Below are 25,606 nucleotides of genomic sequence, written 5' to 3'. Positions count from 1 at the left end.
CATAATTATCATGTATCCACGTTTGACTGATGCAATCGCTAAACCACATTTTGCCTCATAATTGCCCCAGTGTTAAAGATTTCTATTAAAGATAAAGAGCGGATTGTTACAACGCCAGCCGACAATATCCCATCTCCTGGTGGAGAACATGAGCTGCTCTGTATCGGCTGTGAACCCACACGGCCTGCGTGTACTGTTACAGCCTTCAGGACATTTTAACCAAAATATCAGCCTCGGCTTTCTCTCCAGGGCGTCGAGTGCCCGAGGAGATGGGGACGCGGTGAGCTCACATGCAGAAGCTCACTCTGCTCAATGATGTGAGGTGTGCTGCTTTTTGCACTGGGATACACTTTAGGTTTATGCAATTCAATATACTCAACAGATTTTACTGGACACGCTCAGCCTCACTATCCCTAACCCTAACCCTACAAATATCCAATCTCCAAGTTAAATATATATATACTATGCGTCCCTCTGCCTTTTTGTCATATTGAGGCATTGACAGATTCTGAAATACATAGAAAAATATATTGTTTACCTAAACTTAGATGAAAGAGAGTAATACAAACAAGGGATTGTAGCTCACTTGCTACTTGGAATGAAAACTAGTACTCGAAAGATTTGGCTCGATACTTGCAGGCCAATTTCTGTTGTCTTTATGTATTATTTAGTTATAATAGTCATGTATTTTATTTCAGTTGATGTTATTTTCACATGTACAGGATCATGGAAATTATGATTCAATTCTCATTGAACTTTCAAATCTGGGGGAAAAAGCATAAATTATAAAAGAACAACCCTCCAGACTTGCGGCTGCATTTTGAGGCCATTTTCCAGTGTTTTTCAGTCCTTGCTTTACAACTAATAAATCAACATGTAGAAAGGTGACACGCGGTTGAGGTGGATAATCCATCAATGTGTAAGTGATGATGTGACAACTGGTTGTAGCCTAAAATAGGGTCTGGAATCAGCTAAACATTTGTGTAACCTCTCTGCTGGTTGATATGAGCTGGTTGTCAAATCCTCTTAGTGAGAAATCACTGTGCTCGTAGCCAAAACTAGTTGTTTTCCCATATCCAGCGCTATGCTAACCAGCTAACTGACAGCTTCAACTATTTGTGAAGGATTTCACTTGCAAGCATCAGTTATGCACATTTCAAAGTATTTATGAGCGGCTGCAGAGGCGAGTGTGAACGGTGAAGCCTGAGGGTCCAGAATGAAACCTGATATGGAGATGAGCCCAAGTGCTGGCTCTCTGTTTGGGTGGGACCAGCATCTGTGGCCTAGACACCATAAATTAACCGTGTGTGTGCGTGTGCTCGTGCGTGTGTGTGTGTGTGTGAGATATTGAGTGAGAGAGTGTGTGTGTAGGTGGATGTGTGACAGTCTAACTTCTCTATCATATGCATTTAGTTTCACTTTTCCATCTTGATCATGTGAACCAACACGGACTGTGTACAGTGAGTGCATGTGTGTGTTTCTGTGTGTTTGTGTTAGTTTGTGTTACACTTGACAGTCTCGGTGTGAGTTACATCTCAAGTCAACCTGCTGCAGTCGTCATGAAATCTGTAAATAAACTCACACAGCTCTAATATTTCCAGCTATTATCCGTTTCCCGATATCAGCCGGTGCCAGTCTGAGCTTCTAAATGAAAAATCTAACCACGGTTGTGTTTCTTCAGATGTTGACATACCTGTTTCTGGGTAGATTTTTATTTCTCTGCGTTGCATCACTTCATTAATTTGTCTGTTCATCGGAGAGGAGATTATGCTGATATGTGGCTTGTGGGACAGACGAGATTATCACATGTCTGTATCTACCACGGAGGTTTGTGTGCGTGTCTGTTTTGTGCATGTGTGTGTGTGTGTGTGTTCTTGGAGAAAGGGGAAGTCTGCCTGTGTGATTAATTGTGCATGTATACGTGAGTACGTGTGCGACCTGCCGCTCCACAGCTTTTGTTATCTTACCGTCTCCGTCTGTTGTGTTCATACAGAAAAGAGGAATGAGTGTAAACAACACAACACAGACTACAAATACCAGCAGAGCTTCCACTCTCTTAAACAAACGGTCGATGTGAGAATGCTTGGAGCGGGCTAGAGGTGCTTCTCATGTAGGAACAACAATGTACAGTGCTGTGGAAGGATATTGTGAATTGATGCAGACGTGATATAAAGTTAATGAAAGTACATTGAGTTCTCACATGAAGAGACATTATTTTTGTGAACTTTATTTCAATGCAGATTCCTTTACCTTTTTCTTTTGTTGAAACGTATTTCAGGCAGAAAATCAAAAGTTCAAGCATCTTCTTTTTTTTTATTAAAGAAACAGTGTCTTAGAAAGTATCTTCTTTTCATAAAAAGTTACGCAAACTGACAATTCATTTGCGAATGTGCGATGTGAGAAGCTTAGAGGATGTGGTTATTGTTTGATTGGTTTTAGGCTCCGTACTGGTTTCCAATACATTATAGAAACAATTTTAAAGTTATTTTTAACAAAGCACTTATCGGTCTGGCATCTTTTATCCCCTAGTAACCCTCTTCTTCTTTGTTCTGTTTATTGGCCGGTGGCTGAAGATCGTCATGTTTAAATTTCGGTAACACATTTAGTGTTTACATTCTTTTATTCTTTTATGATTTGTTTTTGTGATATTTTGTATGTGCTTTGTAACTTTGTTTTGAGATGTGCTGGATGAATATAGACATTATTATTATTCCTGTACATTTTGGTTTAGGTAATAAAAATGTGATTCCTTAAAAATGAAAGAATCACAGATTGTGCTTGTATTCATATCTGGATTGTCAATTGGAAGCAAATGACATACGGTATCTCACTCTACAAATACTCATCATGATGGATTCTATTATTTATATATTCCGTCCATTTTGTATAGTTTTAGTTGAGTATATTGCTTTTTTTTTATATTTTGTTATGTGTGTTATGTGCCTGAAATCCTGGTGCTCCAACACATGAATTAGCCAGTTTAGGATCAATAAAGTACATCTATCTATCTAACATGCTAAACTAAACGCATGCAACTACTTTTCTGTATCATATGTGCAACTGACAATGTATTTGAAAATGTGTGATATGAGAACCTCAGCCAATTTGTAGGATGCTAACACATGTAATTTCCATTTGATCTCAGGCTGCGTACATTTTGGTTTTCGGCTGTTGAAATGAATGCTTCTTGTGATTCAGAGGACTTTTTAATTCTATCCCTCCAAACAAAAACCACTGCCTGTATGCACTGTCTTGTATTCAAGTAATTGCTTCTCAGATGAAGAAAAAATGACCTGACAAGCTCAACCACGCGCTGAACTACTTTCATGGAATTGCAGGAAAGTATGCTTCTCATGTTGTTGCCTTTAAAATCGTCTGGCAGCGCTGCAGTTACCCTGGAGCAGGGCTCAAAGAGAAATACCGTCTTATTGAGCAATGCAGCCGCTGTATTCTCCTCTGCATTTACCCCCTGCCTCAGGGCTGGAGCGTCCTACAACCTCCAGTAGCTTCATATGCAAATGGTAGAGTGCTGAAACTCTGCAGTGGCTGCGGAGCGCCCTCCTGTCAGCTCCACGTTTGAATTCCCTCCCCTATATTTCATGCTGACACCTCGTCAGCCATCAACCCCCACCCAGACCGTCCTCCCCCCCACCCCAGTCCTGATCCCTCACTCGGGGCAGTGTGGAGTTTCTGGGAGTGGCTGCTGCTGGCTAATGGGTGGAATAGTAGAAAGGAGAGGGGCTGATGAAATGGTGGTGGTGGTGGTGGTGGAGGTGGTGGAGGTGGTGGGGTCAGAGAGTCCCTCCAGACTCTTGGTGCCTCTCTCATCCAGACCAAACAAAGGGACAGCAGCGCTCTGCTGAAACAGGGGTCTCCCCATTCACCTCAGTATCACAGGTCTGAGGAGGTCAGAGCGCCTGGCCAAGGTCAGCGAATACAAACAAACACACACACACACACACACACACCCACACACACACACACCTAGGTAGATTCAGCAGTGGACTCAAAAGAATCACAGGCAACCATAGGTTAAATGCTATATGACCTAACTGCATGAACACTGGGCCTTGTCATCTGCAATCATGTATCTGCATGAAGTAATTTCACAATAAAAGTCTGTCAGTCTCTCTCGTGGTACTTGCCCTTACTGGAAGTAGTGCAAGTACAACAAGCCAACGAGCCAAATGAGCTACAACACATCTCAGATTACATTTCAATATTTTATTACTATTAAGAAAGTAGAGGATACTAGATTTGAAGTAGGAGTCCCGTTATAAGCATTGGTCTTCATACCAGTGTCATTATTTCTACACTTTTATGGTCGTGGTCATTTGTGTTTCTCTAGTCTGGAGCATCCACCACTATAGTTGAAATATTTTGTAAGTATATGTTTTGTCGCCCTCATCCTTAGCTGTATGTAAGTACACTGAGAGCAATGTCAGACTCCTTGTATGTGTTCACATACCTGGGCAGCAAAGCTGATCCCGAAGACCGGCCCTGATGCCGAGCGTTCTACATGCAGCACAGACGTGTCACTGTCCTGTGAGCCTGAAAGCAGCATGTAGTGATAAGATCAGGATGAGATAGTGAAACAAACAACAGAAAGAGTTTGAAAGACACACAATTTAGACAGAGACGGAAACCAGTTGCTTTGATGGACTTTGAACAAACCAGACCATAAGATATTAAAGTTTAAACCATGTCATATTTTATTTTGTCAAACTCTACGTACATGTGTTGGCTGTTCTCTACAAAGGGTTGAAAAAAAAAAAAAAGTCAATGTCCTGAAGACAAGGTGGCGTTTAGCGCAAAAGGGGAAGCTGCAGTAAACATGTCGGGAGCTTTACGGTAACAGGTGCACTGGTTTCCCGGTGTGAGCAGCAGAGCAACACGCCCCGGGCTCCTTATATCTCTGTCAACCCTCAGCACACATTCCTCCATGACAAACCAGGTAGTAGAGCAGATGGAAAGATATAGAAAAGAGAAAGAGATGGTGAGATATGTATTGTGAGTGTGAGCTGATGAGAAGGATCGTTCGCAGGACAAAAGAATTGCCTCCTGAGTTTCTTCGACTTTGCATGATCCTCACATTTTTTTGGGTCCCGTGTTGAAATGGTTCTCGGGCTGGAGCGGGTTGAGATTCACTGGTCAAACAGTCGCGAGGGGGGAAAGGAGGGACCGGGAGCCCAAAGGGGAAAGGAAGAGTGAGTGGGAGACAGGGAAAAAAAAGGAGAAAGAGAGATACAGAAGTGGGAGGAGAGACGTGGTGAGAGATCTGCCTCTCAGTGGCACTGGTGCGTGGAGCCGGCACTGACGTCTGTTTGTATGCTCCCATGCATGGGTGCAGGCACACACACACGGACACACACAAAAACAGTCACACAAACAGACCAAGAAGCACCATCACGCTTGGATCTCGGTTTCTCCATGTGTGAGTTTCAAGGCATGAAAGGCAGTCGCTCGGACATCACGTGACGTTCATCCATCTTAGCTTGTCAGTTGAAGACACAAGGTTTTTCTTTCCTAAAGGTGGTCGATCGGAAATGTGACTTCCCTTGTTGATTCGGCATCTCATCTTTCTTATAATCCTGCAGGTTTAATGTTACATATCTGAGAACAGTTATAAAATCTAAAATTCTTCTTTGTGGCCTATAAACTTTGGAGTCACCGCCTTTAGTAACGCAACAGGAGATTGGTGAGACGCTTTCACAACAACAGGAAAATGTCTGGTGAAGTCCGGCGGCTGAGCAGCACGTGCAGGAAGCAGGAAGTGACGTGTAAACTCTGCTGTGGAAATCACATGTTTTTGTTTACAGCACATCTACACTGAGGTCAGCCCTCATCGCTAAAACCTCTGGAATATCAGTGTATTTCCAGATTGACATGTTGGTTTGCGTCTTCTTTATAACCTGTTTATAACCTTTTTTATTTTTTATCATGAGATGTTTGTCATCAACGTACCCACTCGCTCGCTGCAAATTTTCCAGAAATGTTCGTTTTTTATTCTCATGTGAGCTCGCTCGAACATTTTCCGGATAGTTTAAAAGAGAGCTGGCAGGAAAATGTCTTGAGTGACTGACTTGGTCATTTGAATCAATATCTGATTGTTGTCCCGCAAAGTGGAAAATGTATTTTAGGCTCTTAACCCATGCTGCAGCCATAAAAATACCCATATAAACATGTACAAATCCCATTTATACATCAAACATCATGATACTACATCGTGTAACTGACCATGTTGCAAATACACGTAAATACACATATACATGTGCAAAGATTCAAATGAATACAGTCAGCAAAATTCTAAAACAACAAATAAGTGATATGCAATCTCACAAAGAGCTCCTCCAGAAACTTCCAAGAAAAGGTCCAGACTTCAGTGCATGTCTGAAAGCAGCCTTCATGTTACCAGAAGTAATATGGAGAAAAATTGACCCTGATAATAAAATTAAATCAACTATGTATTACTCTAAACTTCTTTATTAGAAAATGTTTATTATTTAAAACTCTGTATATGTTGAATAAAAAAATGTCTCTCTTCGTCTGACACTGTTTCCTGGCAAAAGCATTTTTCTATATGAAACTAGAAAATACTTAACTCCTTGTATATATAGATAGCAGAAACAACTCTCATATGTGATTGGTACCACAATAAGAAATTAAAATTTGTATTTATTTTAAATGGGTATTTCAAATTTGTCAAATCCCAACTAGATCAAAAACTGTACCATTCATGAATTACTTTGTATTTGTTATGTATATATATATATACACACAACATTAATATGACTATTATAAATCATTAATTTACTTATTAACAGTTAAGCATTCAGTTGCTCCTTGTGGCAGAGACATCAAACTGGGGTGAATGTGTTTAGCTGTGTGCATCTGGACCTTACAGGATTCCTGCAGAAGGCTAAGCTGCAGAAAGAGAAGGTGACAGTGATACAGGGAGGATAAAAGAGATTCACAGTTTGACGTGTTGATCTCACAGCGTCAATGAGGGACAGATACAGAACATATAACAAAAAGACTGGTGGGTGAGAGGGAAGGAAACCAAAGACGAAAGAAGCCGTTCACACCCCCAACGAGCTGGTGACAAGCGACAGGGAAGCTCGTCACTTTGTGGAAACGACTCTCTTCCACCTTACGGCCGCGCTCCTTCCACTTCTTCACCCTCCTTATACACTTTATACACTTTATGTCTTAATGAGACATCTCTTAAAACATTCATGTACAGACTGCAGGCGATGGTGCACAGAAACAAATAGATCTCGGTGACTTGCATTTGGAGAACTCTGAAATAAAGAACCCAGCATTAGCTTGAATTACTCGAATTAACTTTAATTGCACTTTTAAGGCCGAGCACGGTGGAGTGATGAAGGTGTGTCGGGCACAGAAAGGTTTCTTTATTTCTCTTTCTCTTTTGGGTCAGTGCCAATTCTCCCTCAGGGCTCGGTGTCTACGTGTGTGTGTGTGTGTTTGCATGTATGTGTGTGTGTGTGAGGGCAGGATGCACCACATGCACCCTTGTGTGTTACCATGCCATATTCCCTCAGGTGTCTGCTGCACACACACAAATGAACACATGAACAGCTACTTATAATTACACACGCACCTTTCTGTGTGTGTGTGTGTGTGTGTGTGTGTGTGTGTGTGTGTGTGTGTACTTTAAACAGTGTGTGGGTGGAAGATAATATCCTTGACTGACATGAAGAGCGTACAGGGCTCACTCACTGCTCGGGGATTCCTGGTACAGATGCCGGGAGTTTGGGCTTCTTTTCTGTGGAAGTGTGTGTTTTGCTGCTTAGTCTTTGTGAAGGTGAACGTTTCACCTCGCAGTCGAGAATCAACAAAGGCTGCAGTCAAAGTTGTAGGATCTGTGTGCAGTCACCTGCATCAAATCTCACCTGATCATGCAGAGACAAACGTTTCTTTCTTATTTCCTGTAGTACATGTGGGTCAGAACAGGTATTTCAAATACTAGGCAGAGGGTGTTAAATAGTTCATAGTTTATTTGCTCATACTTCAACATTAGTGGTGCATCAATAGAAAGTCAGTAGGTGCATTAACAGCTGCCCTTAAGTAAATGTATCGTTTTAATTTTGACTCCACTCATTTTTTAACTCAATTGTATAAGTATATAAAGTTGACATTTACAGTGGTCAAGTAATATTACCTTTCACCAATAAAGAAAATTTGTTTACAAAACTTTGCAAACTTTGATTTTATCAAACTTAATTAATGTGTGTTACCTATTGAAGTAGTTCTGTTTACCTTGGTAAAAAAACTATTTTCTTTTTTCAATAGATTAAGTAGCTCCAGTTGCAGCATAAAATGTCTGCATTCTCTACATGTCAGTGCATCAATAACAATTATACAACTGTAATAATAGGCTTATACTATGTATATACTGTATATATATTTATAAAACCTGTTAAGAATACTGATCTGCACAATCAGTGCTTCTACTAAAATACTTGTATTTGCATATGACATGTTACATATTTTTCAACTCAATTAAAATTTGACTTGAGTTTTAAATCTTAACTAATCTTAAAAGTAACTTCTCCGCTTTACTTTGGCCTTAAAAAAGCGGCAGCAGTTAATCCTTTGTATTTTCATCCTTGATCCCTGGAAAATAAGAAGACCAAAACCTGTGTATTTTTATTTGTATGTGGAAATGTATAAGTGAAAGTGTACAACAACAAAATAAAATAGATTACAGACTTAAAAAACTACTTTAATTTGTAACACACAAATTAATTAAGTTTTTTCAAATCAATGTGGAAGCAAGTTATATTTAACTTAAATTTGCAATTTAAGTTTTTCAGTTTATATTAAGTAGGTCGGTGTCAGATTGCAACTTATTCCACATGCCAGTAGATGAATATTTTTTATAATATAGTGTATATATGTGGTTATAAAAACCTCTAACAGGACGACTCGTCACTATATTATTATACTATAAGTATATATTTGTGTGTAATGTGTAACGACTAAAGAGGAAAAGCATTGTAAGCTTTGAACACCTTTTCAATCTTAATTTGGCTTTAAAACCTTGATTCTTCTAAATCAGCTTCCCTTCAGCCCACCTCTCCTCAGTAGTTTTCCCCACAACAGTAAATCTTCCATGTTTGCATCAATGATCCTCAGGAAATAAAGAGACCAAAACCTGTGTATGACATGGAAATAAAGGGGGCATTGAAAAATGATACTGGAAATCTATTAACATGTTAAAGCTGAGTTCCAGGCCTCTCCTGCCGTTCTCAGTCTCATTACCAAACCTTTTCACACCTCCTGGATCCCCAATCTCACTCGTCTCATCCGGCGCATTAATGAGATTCACAACACTCGGCCTTGGATTGTCTTGCAAAGTGCTCTCTCCCTCGTTCTCTCTCTCTCTCTCTCCGCTGCACACACTCATATACACATGTAAGCCAGTTTCTCTCCAGCCTGGAAAGTGTTAAAGATCCTACACCTGTCCTATCAGGCACCTGTTTCCCCCAGCCCCTCGGCCAATCAGAGGAGAGAGGGAAACTGTGCAGGCATGAAATAAATCCAGGCCCCAGCTCAGAAGGGAATCACAACACTTTGACTCATCTGTGTGTCAGCACCCTCTCTGCCAGACTGACAGACTCACCGCCACAGACAGACAGAGAGAGAAACAGTGAGGAGCTGAAACTAAAGGGATCTATTCCGGCTGACTTGGACTGAAGACATGACCAAAGAGACTGAGTAAGTTCTGGGATTAACTTTTCTTCTGCTTTTGGACCCCCCCCCCCCCCCCCAAAAAGTGCTTTATTGAGATTGTCTTCCTTTTAACAATGTACTCTTCCTCGGCGGAGGTGAACCATTTTGGTCCAGACTTGTTGTAACACGGGAAAAATATTCCATGTTTGACTCCAGGGACAGAAACCTCCTCCTTCCCCTTGTGTGTTGCAATGAGACCCCCATGTGAAAATGTTTTAAAGGGGATGCTTTCCAGGGGGAAAATTGATATGTATATTATTAACACGCACACTATAGGCCCACTACACACACCACTTGCAGCAGGTCTGTTTCGGTTTCTGTTGTCCCTCACCTGGGGGCCACGGAGCACAAAAGGAGACCGAGGGAAATAAGAATCTCCTCTCGAGGTGTCGGAGGGCTACGGCAGCGTGTGATGCATTGAGTTACATAATGGTCGAAACCTTAGACACAAGCCCCCCCCACCCCCCAACCCTGTGTCTGCATTAAAAAAATCTGCACTTGTACTGGTGGGAAACGGACAGCGTCTAATGGGAGTTGTGCTGCATGCAGGTATTTTTTTTTCCGAGGCTACTGGGAGATAGAGCGGGAGAGACAGGTGCATCTTAGAGCAGGTGTATGGGTTCTGAAACAGACCAAATATCCACTAAACCCTCAAATACATTATTTCCACTTTAGTGTTGCACATGTGTCCCATTCCTCGTCCCTAATCCCTCCGAGGAACCGTCCGATTTCTCTTCAAACTTTGCTTTTGAACACCTGTGCTCTTCCCCCCCCCCCCCCCCCCCTGTCGGCACGTCTAACCAACTGTTGATCCAGGACAAACTTGCTCATTTGTTCATTACCCACTTCAGACAAACTCATCGGAGGAGGGGGGCTTATTCCAGCCGACGGGATATTTGCAATCTGGAGACTCTCCAAACAAATCCAATCCTCAGGATCCCGTTTTTTTTTTTTTATCTTCATGTGACACTTAAAACCGGCCTCATCAGTGGCAGTCGCAGGGTTTTTATTTACTTTGTAAGGGAATCTCGTCACCTCTTCGGGAGATCCATGCAAATAGGAGAGATTATACAATACATACATGAATGTGGCTTGTTTTCCTTTCACAACACGAGAAACCACAAAGCGCCTTCATGTGTGTGTGTGTGTCTGTGTGTGTGTGTGTGTTTTTGTGTGTGTGTGGGTGGGTGGCCCTTGACGTTTTAAAAACCATTTTTTTTTGACACCACTGCTCCTGAGGGATGTTACTCAGCTTTGTGGTTTTGCAATCGAAACCCTTCACGCTCTGGGGCAAGTATGTACAGTGCTCCGAGGCTCGGCTGCTGCAGCTGATCTCAGGCGTGTTCTCTGTCTTTTTGCCTTCGCAGTGTGTCAAAGAAGCATCAATAAAAAAACACTCAAATGCATTTCTCTGCCTTTTGCACCTCTGGATGATTTACAGTTTTGAACCTGTCATTCAATTTGTCTTTGTTGTGTCTTTCTCTCCTTCCGCGTAGGACTCTGGGACTAGTTTTTCAGAGCGAGAACTTCAACTACAACCAATACACAAACTGCAACATGGACTCCTGGTCCTACCCGGACACCCTCGAGCAGAACCACTCCAAACCCAGACTCCACCCTGGGGACGACCTGGCAGCCTTAACCATGCTGTACGAGCAGTGCAAGGTAGAGAATGCAGAACCAGTGAAACTAAAGTCAATGATATTTTTCATATGGAGAAGACGCATTTTTTAATTTTAATCTGATCACTTATTTTATATTTGTGCAGAGCCAGAAAGATCAGAAGATTGTCGCCGGCACCCGCGGCAATAACATCCACAAAATGATCGAGAGGTAAGAGCGTATAAAAGTTATTCACTACTAAATCATCAAAATGTATATATATTACAAAATAAAAAATGAAGATCCAGAAGTTACAAGTTTATCTTTTAAGTCTTTATGTCTCATCCCCACTAAATTAAACATGTGGATGAGTGTCAATAGCCCAGTAAGAGAAAGGCAGGGCTTTAGGAGGTCATCATCAGGTGATTGGGTAATCCTCAAGTCAAACACAGCAGGAGGATTATGGTCTCCCTCTTCAGTGCTTCCATCCATCCATCCTCTCTCTCATTATCTCCGTCTTGCTCGGAGAGTTTCACAACCAGGCGGACAGGCAGTTGTTTTCCACCCTCCCCATTACTTCTCCACCTCCTCCTCCTTATTCTTCCTTCTTGGTGGGTGAGAAATGGCCACTGCCGGGGGCGCAGTGTTGTCCCCTCAAACAGAGAAACTCAAACACGGAGGGGAAAAGAGAGAAAAAGATGGATTAAGAGACAAATAGTTCCCACCCAGCCTCAAAAGCCTGGTCTTTCTGTGAGCGCACCTCACAGTAGCGGTGTGTGCTCAGAGCTGAAGTGCTTTCCCAGACGTTTGCACAGGCCAACCTGCAGGCTTCTGTCTTTCACTCGCTTTAAGACTGTTCGTGTTTCTGACATGTTGATGTGTGGGTGGAGTTTTACTGAGTCATGCTGACCTAAACATTTTTCGTTTTCACTGTTGTAATTAATCAACCTTATTTTTTTCCCTCCCTGCTTCCTCTTCCTCTTCCTCTTCCTCCTCCCTCCTCACCCCACCAGGTCCCCGGCAAACGCCAATGAGCTCGTCTCGCTGGACGTGTCCGCCAACGTCATGAAGCTCCTGTCTGAGAACAGCCACCCTCAGGAAAGTCTGGGATCCAAGCACCACGCCTCCCTGCCCGTCTCCGTGCCCACCACCTCGGACACCTACACCACTTTGACCAGCGTGGTGTCCGACACCTACGACAAACAGGAGCTCAACATCATCTTCGACTCCCTGCTGCAGAAGTGGCCCGAGTCCGGGGCCTTCCCCGACCACAGCAGCGAGGTGAGCACCGCGTCATAATCAGAACGTTTGCAGACTTCTGTCCTCTCCCATGTTTTTTTCCTTTACTAATGCATATCCTTGCGTGGTCATCCAGGCTCTTCCCTACAGCGAGCCCTTCCCCGAGGACACCTCCAGCCCCGTCTACTCCGGCTCCTACACCGGCTCCCCTGCGCCGGAGAGATTCAGGAGCGGGTTCCAGTTCTCCCTGGGAGCTCCCTCGGCTTCTGGTTACAAATCCAACGAGTTGCCCATGGTCTACCTGAACAAGGGACAGTTCTACCCCATCACCCTGCAGGGAGTGGACGGCAGTGCTTGCCTCACATCCACCAAAGTCAAGGTGAGTCATGGTGACACATCGACCGCAGGCACGGACCGTTTTTAGTTCTCAAATAATTGTTTTCTTTTTCCTGCATGTATGTCACGTAAAAAAAATAATAAGGTGAGTATTTCCTTCAGGCTCTTTTCCACAGGCTCATGAATACATAAATTCTTTGCATGCCACAGAGCCAAACCTTCTTATATACCTGTCCCTCCCTGGCAGCCAGCTCCTCTGTGACTAATCCCCAGCTGACACCCCAGGACACTGGGCTGGCACCTTTCAAAATTACAGTGTCCTGCCCTATATAATTTATTTGTGCGGTGGTGTAACGAAGCCCGCGTGCAGCCAAGTTCGGCCCAGCTCACGGAGGAGTGGACGAGGAAGGGGGGGCGGGGGGGGGGGGGGGGGGTTGGGGTGAGGTGTGGTGTGGTTGAAAAACACAGGCGACAACCGCTTTCTTTGTCGAGTGAATCAGAGGATAAGAAAACACACAAGCACACACCAGCACACTGCAAACAGCCGAGGACAATGTGAGGAGAAAAGAGGGATTTGGAGTGATGAATGAAACACGGTGGCTTGTCTTGGAGATGCCGGCAGGTGGAAGTGAGTCACTTCTCGACCCGTGTGCCCTAATTCTCTGCTTTTCTGTCACCTTTTCCCTTTGCAGACGGTCGTGATGGCTGTGTTTGAGAACGACAAGAGCCCAGAGATGCAGCTCCGCTTCTGGAACCACTGGCACGCCCGGCAACCCACCGTCAAGCAGAGGGTCATTGACATTGGTATGTTCCACTCACAAGAAAACCCCCACACATGACACCTGTGCTACACCTGTACATCAATAAAGTCTCCTTCGTCTTCTGTGATCTAAATTAGCCACTCCGTCCTATCTGATTACACATCTGAGAATCACATGCAGCACAGGAGATTCAAATCGTTCTTTTCTTTTTACAGCAGACTACAAAGAAGTGTTCAGCGGCATCAGCAACATAGAGGAGGTGGCTTTCAACGCGCTCTCCTTCGTGTGGAACCCCAGTGAGGAAGCCAAGGTAAACACGCCTCGCTCTCTAACAAGTGTGTGACAGCTGAGTTCTCTGAAGAGAGGGGAGGGAAAGGAGAGGAAAGGTAGAATAGGGAGGAGGAGTAGGAGGAGGAGAGAAGGAGCGGCTGAGGAGGAATCCCAGATATGCGTTTGTCAACAAGGCCCCTTTCACCACCGGTGGCGAGGGCCGCGACGGGCTTAATGCAAGTTCCTCCGCGGCCCAAAGGCGCTGGGGTGGGGCCGCCAAACCTGCTGGATGCAGGAAGAGATCTGTGCGGAGAAAATAGAGAAGAAAGAGAAGAAGAAAAGAGGATTGAGAGGTTTAATAGTTTTAAGAAGAGGCTGGGACTCTGTGAAAGTTGGCTCCAAAAACATGTCATCACGTTGTAAATGTCACCGGCGCATTCCCCTGTTTTCATTGGCACTCGTCTCCAGCACCTGTCATTATGTCTCCATTGAGACCGGCGTCAACAAAAGATGTCTCGTCTCAAATACCAAACGTCCTCTTTCCTTCTGCTCGTCCAGGTCTTCATCGGCATCAACTCCCTGAGCACGGACTTCTCCTCTCAGAAGGGAGTGAAGGGCCTCCCCCTGAACCTGCAGATCGACACCTACGACTTCAGCTCGGGAACCAACCAGCTCCTGCACAGGGCCGCCTGCCAGGTCAAGATCTTCTGTGATAAGGTACAGACCCCCGGCGTGCACTTCACCTTTTTGTTTGTGTCACATCTTGACAAACAATCAAATCCTGCATCCTCTGAGGTTAAAGTCATTCATGTAATCAAGTGAATGTGTGTGTGTGGTGTTCCTCAGGGTGCAGAGAGGAAGATGCGCGACGAGGATAGGAAGAGGAGCAAGAGGAGAGGAGCCGCCAACGGTGAGTGTTGGAAATAGCCAGCTCCTCATTAAAAAAAACAATCAAACAGTTAAAGAGAGGGTTTCTAATATTGTAAATGTCCCTGCTTCGTTTCCAGGCAAATCTCAAGTGAGCAGCTCCATGGGCAGTGAGTGCACCTTCTTCCGGACACTGGACGACCACGTCACCCAGCCGGTTCTCTTCATCCCAGAAGCACACCTCTCCAGTTTACAGCGCATGGTAAGGCCCTTCCTCTCCTCTCCTCTCCCCTCCTCTCCTCTCCTCTCCCCTCCTCTCCTCTCCCCTCCTCTCCTCTCCTCTCCTCTCCTCTCCCCTCCTGTCCTCTCCTGAGCCAACGCCCCCCTCCTGCCTCTTAATCCCTGCAGGCAGTGGGACAGGCACGAGAGAGCGAGAGTTGGGAAAAAACTGTGGGAAAGTATGTAGTGGGTTGGGAAAAGGGGGGGTGGAGGGGACGGTGTCAGTGAAAGTGAGGCGAAGCACCGACATGAGTCTGGATGAGCTAATTGGAGTCGAAACCAGGCACCGGTACAAGCTGCTACAGCTACTGACACTGAGACTAAGCTATAGGGGTTCACACGAGACACACACACACACACAGACACACACATGCACACCTGGTGCAGCAGCAACAGCAGCACACACACACCTGACATTCAGTCTGCACCACCCTCATATCCTCACTTTCTTTCAGTCACACACACTCTTGCAAAAACAGCGAGGGGAGTGTTCAGACAGGCCAGGTTTCCCACAGTGTGGAGTGTAGAGGGGTGTGTGTGTGTGTGTGTGTGTGTGTGTGTGTGTGTGTAAAGAGACATTACAAGAACAAATAAAAGAATGAAGAACACGCTAAAAAAAAAATAAAGGACTTTATTACACAAGGGCCCAGCAGTCCGTACTGGCTGTCTTTGATTGGCTGCTGTGATAAAGCGTTGGATCTCTCCATCAGTGCCTCTCTCCGTGGTTATGGGAAACTCCGTCTTTCAGCAGTGATAACATTCCTTCATTTGAAGGCGTTTTGCTCAGATAATGCTGAGAATCACTCTGTGGAGTTTAAAAGTCTAATCAGATTTCTGTCTGTCTCCTTCCAGGCCGTTCCCATGGACGAGAGTGATAGGTAAGCATGGATAGGAAACACCATCACTGCTCTGTGATGATACATTTTTTAAGAAGATGCCAAGTTGTCTTTTTTGTGTTAACGTGTCTGTGTTGTTGTTTTTTTTGCCAGGAATTCTATGAAGAGGCTGTACCCCGACAGAGAGCAGAGCAGCTCTCCACCCAGCAAGCAGGCCCGCAAAGAGGACCCTCAGAGAGGTGCGTGGAGAACTCCCACAGACTGATGAGGAGAATAATCCTCTTTAATGAGCATCGTCATCTAAATGGTTTTTCTCCTGTGTTCTCTCTTCCCATTAGTTCTGTTGTACGTGAGGGCAGGAGAGGAGGAGGTGTTTGACGCCCTCATGCTCAGCTCGCCCACAGTGTCGGGCCTACAAGAAGCTGTGAGTAGGAATTGGTCTCATGATTCTGTTTACCTCGATCAATTTGAATTCTTCTATAATATTACTTTAAATCCATCCTGAGACATATTCCTGATCTCTATGATCTGTATCTGTATGAAGGACAACACAAATAAATAATATATGCTGAAGTAAAAAACTAAGTGCATAAATAAGTTACAAAATAAATACACTTTGTGAGGAATTGGCTTTCTGTATTTCTACATTAATTAATTAATTACTTTTAATTTCTACAATTATTTATTTTTATTTATTTATCTATTTATTATGATGTCATTTCTTTTCATAATCTTTTCACAGTATGTGTAAGAGCACATCATCTTTGTGTCTGTGGGATCTGTCGTGCTAACACGTCCTCTCGTGTTTCCTCTCCTCCCTCAGATCTCAGAAAAGTACGGCGTGCAAAAAGACACCATTGGCAAAATCTACAAAAAATGCAAGAGAGGGTGAGTGTCTTAGTTTTGTGTTTTTTACTTTTATACATCTAAAGCTCAGCTGACTCCACACACGCAAGCTGGATTAACACCGTGTGTTCACCACGGGCGACAAGCGTAAAAAAAACTCAGGTGATGTTTTCCACGCTCTGAGGAAGCGACAGGTTGACAGACCGGCTCGGTAGGTTGGGTACTTGGCCGGGCCCGATGGAATTTGTTAATTGCAGCTCCTCCAAAAAAAATAAAAGAAATCCTGTGGATGAGTCACGGGCAATTGTTGTTTCTGATTTGCGACTCTGTGAGCTCACTTCATTGGAACTAGCAGAAAGGTCCTTGTTGAAAGAGATACGTGGCTTAATTAAAGCTTTCTGGCAGCCGTCCTCTGAAGCCGTGAGACGACACATTGATATCAGCTCACTACTGACAGAGGTCGATGAGTTCTCTGGATTGGGTGCTCCGTTTTAAAACTAGAAATTTGTCATTTCGTTGTCTGAAACGACGTTAGAGATGTTAGACGTGTGGACGCCTAGAAATCTGAATTTCCTTATATCCTTGTTAAAAAAAGTAGACACCACATCTGACCTCTTTCAGTCAAATGGTCATAGTATGAGCCACTAGCCTCTGAAGCAACAGTGGGAATCTGAGGGCCCTGTGTTCAGGTGAGAGACAGGAGGCTGCAACACCTCTGGGGGATTTTTTCTGTCGCTTGCCCGCAGCTATCGCTGCATCGGGAGCAGCCAAGCCAACAGGTCGGGCTGCATTCTCCGCTGCAGTTCCCTCCCTCCTCTCTTTTCTTGCCTTTAATCAGCCCCATCCCTGCAGGCAGAATGCACCAAGTGAGTTCAGACATTAAAGCCTTAAAGACATACAGGTTAGGAGGGGGAGGAGGAGGGTGACATGTTTTTACTGCTCCTCCTGATGCAGGAGATATGCTGTCACCATGTTGTTCACCTGAGAGGCTTCCAGTAAAGCAAATGCTTAAGTCACACCGGGGACACACACAGGGCTTTGGTCTCACGCGATTGGAAAGCACAGAACAAACTGTTATAGAATTTGCATGTTCTAGTTTTGTCCCACTTTCTGTGCCCCCACTGATTTATTTATTTTGGTTCTTTCCCTCAGGATTTACGTCAACATGGACGACAACATCATCGAACACTACACCAACCAGTCGGCCTTCCTCATCGAGATGTCGGAGGTGGTGTCCGGTCAGTTCCAGGTCACCCTCGTCGAAGTATGAGAACGCGTCGGCTGATCGGCTCGATTGAGGGATGAAGGAAAAAAAGAAAAAGAAAGAAATCCCAGCTGCCACCTCTCGAAGCACTGCCCAACCAGAGACTATGGAAGCTGGCGAAAAAACCAGTGCATGAACTGGATCGAGGAGCCGTCGCCAGTTTTTTTCTGATTCCTCATGAAAATGTCAAACCGTTTCTCGACTCTGTAAATACCACTCGCCCCATTTCTGTTTTTTTTTTATTATTCAAATTTAATATTATAACGTAAGAGCATTTATAATGACCAGCCTTGTACATATATAGTGTAAATAGATTGTAATATGACAGTGTTTTTATGAACTATAGCCACGTGCCTGTTGAAATCCATTTTTTTTCCACAAACTGCTATGTATTTCAAGTTTTTTCACGGAGCCCTGTGCATGATATGTGCACGGCATGTTTTCAGCGTTTTTCAGAGGTTGCTATCCTTGCTGCTTTCAGTGTACTCGTCATTTCTCCCGCAAAGAGCCATCGGTGCGTTTTCTCACCCACATCCTGCTCACAAGGTTTTTTTCACTGCCAAAAGTATCCCCCTGTAGGTTCCTGTTAGTTTCATGACTACAACATCCCGACGCCGGCTCACATTCAGAATGTCACACATTTCTATCCGTAAAAAACAAACACGAGAGAGTTAGTGTCGGCCACCGCTTGCGCCCGGAGCTGCATGTGGGCATTTCCTGACCGTATGGTGTAACCACTGATTCTTCCTAGAAACACTTCAACCCCCCCCCCCCCCCTCCACGGGCCTGCCAGAGGACTTTCATAGAATGCGTGTGTTTAAGCATGTGTGTGTGTTTAAAGAGTAGTAGGATTTATTTTTTTTCCTTGTATGTTACGCATCATTTCAAAGCGAACATTTATCCCTGTAATATTTCATTTTTATCCAAAGGGCAATTCTGGTTGTGTTTGTCAAATCTTGCCCTGTTTTTATAAGAAAATAAAGAAAATGCATCGGAGCTTCTTTGGCCTCTGTGGAGCTATTACACACGTGGAGAGATCAGAGGGAAACGGCTCCTGCCAGGAGAACAAACAATAATGCGAGACGCTTCCTGCATGTGTGTGTGTGTGTGTGTGTGTGTGTGTGTGTGTGCATGTGTGTGAGTGTGAGTGTGTGCATGTGTGCGAGTGTGTGTACAGATGTCTGTTTGGTTGTTGCTTTGTTTGTTCCAGGTGTCCAAGGTGATCTGGATTTGTTATCGCTAATTTGTTTGTTGTTGCTATTTGGGCCATATTCATTATTTACCACATTTACCCACTTGAGGTTAACATCCAGGTGACACCTTGTCCAGGGCACCGCATGTTTGCCACAAAGAGGTTTGTTGTGGGGATGTTTCGGCCAAATTTGCTTTTCAAGTGGGTTGTTTTCAGCTCACGTCCATTTTGTTTCGGGCCACAAACAGACCAGAAGTGCTGCATCATGGCCTGAAGTGGCACCCAGATCCATATTCTGTCTGGGAGGATATTTTGGTGGGGATCCTGATCAGGGGTCAGATATCTGTCTTCATTGCAAGCTTTCTCCAACTTCCCCCCGTGAATAATTCATTCATTTTATTCTGGGTAAAAAAAGGCATTTTTAGTGGCCTGATATTTACGACTCTGCAGATCCAAACAAAAATCTAAAACTGAATGCTAGTTCCAGTTTGTATTCGTGGGTTAGTGTGTGTTTAGGTGAGACGGTGAGGGGGGTGCCGGGGGGGGGGGGGGGGGGGGGGCTACAGAATGGTGTTTTGGTGTTTTTAGCAGCTCATTCGAAATCGGGCAGCACACATGTTGAAGGTGTTGGCAATCGATCGAGAGGCTTATTGCTTTCCCGTAATCGGTGACGCTGACAGAAAAGCAGCAAGGCACTCTGTCCTAGATATAACACAGACACCCTTCACACACACACACATACAAAGACACACACACACAGTCAGACAGAGAGGCAGACAGACCGGGAAGGCAGCAGGGAAAAAAGGGAAAGAGGCAGAGAGACGCAAACAGAGACATCAAGACGGAGGAAAATGAGACGACAGAGAGAGGTGGGGAGACTGCTGAAGCAACACCAGAGATGAGGAGGGAGAGAGGGAGCGGGAATGATGAAGACGTAGTTGCACCATCTGCTGCCAGAGAGAGAGAGAGAGAGAGAGAGAGAGAGAAAAATGTTAAACATTCAACAGAAAGAAGCAGAGAGGCAGACCGCAGATCTGCAGCGAGATACACACAACCCCTCCTGAATGGTAAGTGACTTCATGGGCTGTGTCTGCATGTGTGTGTGTGTGTGTGTGTGTGTGTGTGTTTGCGGTCCCTGAAAATGTGAGAGAAAGTGATGAGAGCATTAACATCCTCTTCTGTGTCCAGCCTCTGCAGATGCTCCCACGCCTCCACTCATTCTCCATTTCTGCATCGACCAAAAATCAGGCATCTCGTGATGGTGATCAATTTACATAAATCACTGCGGTGGCTTTGAACTTGGCAGGTGCGGCGTTTGATATTGGTCTAGAGGAGATGGAACGGGCAAGGAATGAAGCTGAGTAACAAGTGACACCTGTGCACAGCACACCTTGAACCATGGGGGAGCTGGTTGAAGTCCTCCCAGTTGGATCAGGGCTCAGATTCTCTCCTTCCCATCAGTAAAACATTTCAGTTGCAAAGCAGGAAACTCCAAAGTGGAAATTAGATTTTTGTTAGACACATGAGCACAGGTATGTGTTGATCAAAATCCACTTCTCTATTTTCCATTCCTTCAAAATCCAGACATGCATTTCCGATATATTATGGATTATAAATATCACAATCCGATAGATATCTAGAACAAAATTTCATTAATTTTTCAAACGATTGATTGTTGTTTAAATTTCAAGTGACTCAGCTCTCGTCAGTCTGAATGTCATCAACCCTCAAGGGACGTTTTCAGAAGGGATTTCACACCATTGATCGCATGAAATATCAAAATATGAAACTCATGAGTTGGACTCGTCTTCTCCGACGGTTTATGTTGGATTGTGAATCTCACAGCGCAGCTTCCCCTGCAGCAACAGGCAGAGACTATTCAAGTCGTCTGGAGTTAAAACACTCCTACAAAATATTCCTGCCAGATTAGTTATTATCCTGAACGTATCGAAAGTGTATCTATCTTCTGATGCGGCTGTTTGCCACAAATGAATGAATACTAATATGATTGGTGTGGTTTACAACATTCCAGACATTACAGCTCAGCAGTTCTGAATTTCTATTATATCTCATAGCCTCCGGCAGCTTGTGTTTGTGTCTGCCCGAGACCCTCAGAGACGTCTCTAAGTGTCTTGTCCTCATCCTCCATCCCTCCCTAACCCTTAACCGACATAGTTTCTAAACCGCTGAACTCCCCCAAGGTCAAATGTGGCCATCGCCCGTCAGGCTCTGAGTGAAGAGAAAGCGGCACACACATCATTAGGCGACCGTCTGTGTACACAAGGCTGCTCGCTTTTGCATAGAGAAGAGTATAACTAGGTCTTGGGCTAAATAGAGCCACACACACACACACACACACACACACACACACACTCACACACCCTGTCATGCGGAGACTGCCCAGGTTGTCGTATCCTAGCAACAGAGACAGGCATCGAGCTGATCCTGTCCAGCTCCGGAGCGGTGGAGTCAGACCTCCGTCTCCGGCTGCTGGGTTTCACACATCTCTGATTCCTCTCAGGTCTCATGTCTCTGTCTTCCTCTCACTCCATCTATTCAGCCGGACACACACACACCTCCTCCCATGTCTGAGCCTCCCTCTTCCACTCAGTCAGACCGAGGAGTCGACAGTGGGAAGGCAGGAGAGATTCAAGGAGGAGGTAATGGATGAACTTCATTATGCTTCATCATGCGGTGGGACTTTGATTATTCTCATCTTTGTGTTTTTACGTTTTGTGCTTTTGCGAATACCTGATGTTTGCATGTTTGCAGAATATATCTGAAGCCAAGTTTTCTGTTTCCTTGCAGACACAGTGACATCATCAGTGTCTGGCAGGCGGTGATTTTTGAGGAACCCCGACTGGACCTCTCATCGATGTGAGAAAGAAAACAAGAGATTGGAGCCTCTTCCTCTGAGCTGATTAAAATGAATAAATCCACTCAGGTGTGACGGCTCTCATGACACTGACATGTGATAATAATGAGCAGCGTCCCCGTCTGCAGGAGGAGCAACCACACTGGTCTCTTTTTGGAAAATACTCACACTGGGAAACACTTTGAAAACAGGTATTGTTTTGTTTTTCCAGAAAACTCGAGTTATAACCTGAAATCAATAAATCAATAAAAGGAATCAGGGCTGTTCCGTTCAGGATGCACACTCCTGCCTCAATGGTGATGGGGATCGTGTTCTCCCCTCTGGGACTTGTTCTTGTCTTCACCGCTGCCATCACCCCCCAGTGGAGAGAGGGACAAGCGCGTCTCGGAATGACGGGACCGGGGTCCTTTCTTCGACCTGGCGTCAAAGGTCAAGGGACTGGGGTCAAGCCGGTGGAGTTTCTGCTCCTGATGCGTTCTGACGGCCTGTGGGAGAGCTGCCTGCAGGTGGAGCACTCTGAGCTGAAGCAGTGCTGGCCTGTGGCGGGTGCGTACCAGAGGGACCCCCGGGTTCGCCTGGCCCAAGGTCTGATCCTGACCTCCTTGTTCCTGTGCGGCACTGGTATTGTCCTGGCCTGCATCGGGGTCCGCTGCTGGACAGATCTGCCTCTGAGGGGCATCGCAGCCACAGGTGGGCTCCTGGTGGGGATGGCCGGCCTGCTGAGCCTCACCGCCCTCGGGGTGTACACACACAACCTCGGGAAGCTGGGGCTGACGGCGCCGGGCCCGGGGCTCAATCACCACCGGTCGCCCCTCCTCATCCTGCGTCCAGCCGGCTCGCTCTACTTTGGGTGGCTGGGGTCGTGTCTGCAGGTGCTGGGGGGCAGCGCTCTGCTGTTCGGCTTCAAGAAACCAAGATGTCCGACCTGCCCGTCTTGCCCGGAGGTGCCCGTGTGCCCCGCGTGCCGCTCATTTCCAGACATCACCGACAAGGGAGAGACAGATGTTTATGAAGTCACCTATTAAGAGTTCCAGACTTAACCATGCACATATTTGGACGTGTGGCCACTTCTTAAAGTCACTTCCTCAGCCAGTTTCATCTACCACTTCAGGAAATGAGACAAATAAACTGTGAACCACAGAATTATTATCACTTCCTGATCGCTGGACTCTTTACGCCAGGCAGGGACTTGATTGATGTACTTTACCTCTCGACGTGGGCAGAGACTTTAATTTGTGGGTGAAAATTCCAGAGGGATGAATCATGAGGATCGTTACTGATTCATTTAGAACATTGTGTGCTCAACTTCCTGCTGCCTTTAACTGCGACATGTAGTGAAACGTGAGTGACATCTCTGTGCTGCCTTCCACGCTGTAGCCAGGCCTTTGTACTGTTGGAGAGAAACATGATCCGACACGGGGCATGAGGAAATTCAAATAGAGCTGGATGGAAGAGCTATTTTCACATTTCATTAGACACATGTGGCATAATAAAACTACATTTCATGTGTAATTTTTCCTTTTAAGCTACTTAGTAAATGGAAATTTGTGCTAAAATCAGGTGGAATCTGCTTTTTGATGTTTTCTGATTAAGTCACTGTAATCCATGAAAATGAAAACTGTTAGATGCTAATTTGTTTGTCGTCCATCTGGATGAATCTTCGTGTGATACCTTCACTGAGGATTCTTCATCGATCTCATGTGACGTTTCTAACTGTGAGAGAAAAGGATTTGAAGTGGACGACAGGGTCTTGTTTGTTCTTTGTAGATTATTTGTTGTCGATGTTTACTTGTTATAGTGTGTTCTTACTCGATGGTTCAATCTGCAATGAATAAAAAATGTCAACAATGTACTGCCTACTGTTATCTATCTATCTATCTATCTATCTATCTATCTGTCTATCTGTCTATCTGTCTATCTGTCTGCCTGCCTGCCTGCCTGCCTGCCTGCTTTCCTGCCTGCCTATCTATCTATCTATCTATCTATCTATCTATCTATCTATCTATCTATCTATCTATCTATCTATCTATCTATCTATCTGATTCAAGATACACTATAAGTATGTTTACTTCAATTGGTTACACATGAATTAAGTTTTTTCATTTCCCTTTAAAGTTATCAATTGTGTAAATATAACGTGAACAAACTTAGTTCATTTGTTTGTTAGCAGTTGAAAAAACTTTTCGGGTTGGTTCAACAATTTTTGTTTTACGAATATAGAAAAATAGCATCTCTGTATCTACAAAAATACATTAATAACGACTGAGTATGTTAACACACATATAATTACAATTCATCCTATACATCATGAATGTGTTCTCCCGCTTGTGCATGTGTGGATTACAAACCATACCAGCTCTCTATGTGTCCCTCTGTGCTTCACTTACACATAATGAGGCTGAGGCTGTTACACTCTCATTCATTGTGTCCACACAAAGCTGAGAGGCAAAGAGAACAACGCAGCAGACAAGGCCACTGCTGAAAGATCTCTGAGTTACATGATGTGAACGGATGACGACCTGAAGACAGAATTAATGAACAGTTTCATTCTTTAAACTGTTCATTAATGTGAGCTCAGTGAGCTCAAGTCGAATTTTGCACTGAAATAAACTTAGCTTGGAAAATTCAGTCACTCAAACTGACTTTGTATCTAAAGCATCTAAATTTATTTAATTCATCGATAAATCTTAGACTTTTTTGCAGATACAGCATTTTATTCTATTCAAACTGTTTTCTTACGTAATTATTTACTTACTTGTTTACTTTATTGGAATTGTTTTTAGTTTAACACCTTTTCTTCTATCTCTGGTTTTATGTAATTTGATCTTTTCCTCATATCTTTTAGAATAACCTTTTTTTAGAGGGCCATCAGAGTTCCCCTCAATACCTTGAAATTGACTGATTCTGTGTGGATGGGTGGAGGGGAATAGTTGTTATTGTTTTTATTCTGTAAAGCAAAAAGAAAACTGCTGTACAGAAGTCTCATTGATTGACCGACGCACCCTGGACAGGCTGGCAGTCTATGAAATTATTATATCTATAAATGAATTTAATTTAAATATGATATATTCACCCTGGAGATGGGTTTACAGTTGTGGTCTATAATGGAACGACTTACACATTTATTCAGAGACACGACCTTTAACACCTACAGAGAAAGATCATGCACAGAGCATCGGAAGAAATGTCTTGATTGGCTGAAATTCATGCACAGAGGATATGAACATATACACATGACATTTATCTGTTGATATACATACAGACACAGTAAAAAATATAATTTGCTAAGAACTGATGAAGGTTACAGTGATGAGGAGCGGGGGTCACATGACCTTGAGGAGACTTGCCACATTCATGGCAGACTCAGGAAACGAGTAACACACTCACACAGCTCTGCTTTATGGTTCATACATACACACGTACACACAAGGCAGACGCACAACAAGGACAGCAAATGTGTTTCTGAAGTTATTTTTTCTCTGC

At 44.3% G+C, this 25,606-nt stretch overlaps 2 protein-coding genes across 3 annotated transcripts; both read left to right on the top strand.

The window, feature by feature from the left end:
- The first annotated feature begins 9,567 nt into the window (after positions 1–9,567).
- grhl3 (grainyhead-like transcription factor 3) lies at positions 9,568–19,052 on the top strand. The gene is made up of 15 exons (XM_053435380.1): positions 9,568–9,741; positions 11,253–11,421; positions 11,525–11,589; positions 12,372–12,639; positions 12,734–12,976; positions 13,626–13,737; positions 13,910–14,004; positions 14,523–14,681; positions 14,811–14,874; positions 14,972–15,093; positions 15,963–15,988; positions 16,100–16,185; positions 16,285–16,370; positions 16,770–16,834; positions 17,945–19,052. Exons 1-15 carry the CDS (start codon positions 9,725–9,727, stop codon positions 18,060–18,062), a joined length of 1,695 nt encoding a protein of 564 aa, XP_053291355.1. The 5' UTR covers positions 9,568–9,724; the 3' UTR covers positions 18,063–19,052.
- A 980-nt stretch (positions 19,053–20,032) lies between these two features.
- On the top strand, positions 20,033–23,963 carry cldn23l (claudin 23-like). Of its 2 annotated transcripts, none has more exons than XM_053435006.1 (2): positions 20,033–20,315; positions 22,057–23,963. In XM_053435006.1, exon 2 carries the CDS (start codon positions 22,399–22,401, stop codon positions 23,146–23,148), a length of 750 nt encoding a protein of 249 aa, XP_053290981.1. In that variant the 5' UTR covers positions 20,033–20,315; positions 22,057–22,398; the 3' UTR covers positions 23,149–23,963. The 2 variants fall into 2 exon arrangements, with proteins under 2 accessions (XP_053290981.1, XP_053290982.1); XM_053435007.1 differs by lacking the exon at positions 20,033–20,315 and adding an exon at positions 21,811–21,908.
- The last annotated feature ends 1,643 nt before the right edge of the window (positions 23,964–25,606 follow it).

Source organism: Pleuronectes platessa, chromosome 11, assembly GCF_947347685.1.
Source record: "Pleuronectes platessa chromosome 11, fPlePla1.1, whole genome shotgun sequence".
Taxonomy (NCBI): Eukaryota; Metazoa; Chordata; class Actinopteri; order Pleuronectiformes; family Pleuronectidae; genus Pleuronectes; species Pleuronectes platessa.
The sequence above is the reverse complement of the archived record's forward strand: the minus strand, read 5'-3'. Positions and strand labels throughout refer to the sequence as shown.

Coding starts and splice junctions, on each gene's coding strand:
- grhl3 (XM_053435380.1), top strand. Junction 14,682..14,810: donor TCAAGATCTTCTGTGATAAG/GTACAGACCCCC, acceptor GGTGTTCCTCAG/GGTGCAGAGAGGAAGATGCG. Junction 16,186..16,284: donor CAAAGAGGACCCTCAGAGAG/GTGCGTGGAGAA, acceptor TCTTCCCATTAG/TTCTGTTGTACGTGAGGGCA.
- cldn23l (XM_053435006.1), top strand. CDS start 22,399: ATGCACACTCCTGCCTCAATGGTGATGGGGATCGTGTTCTCCCCTCTG.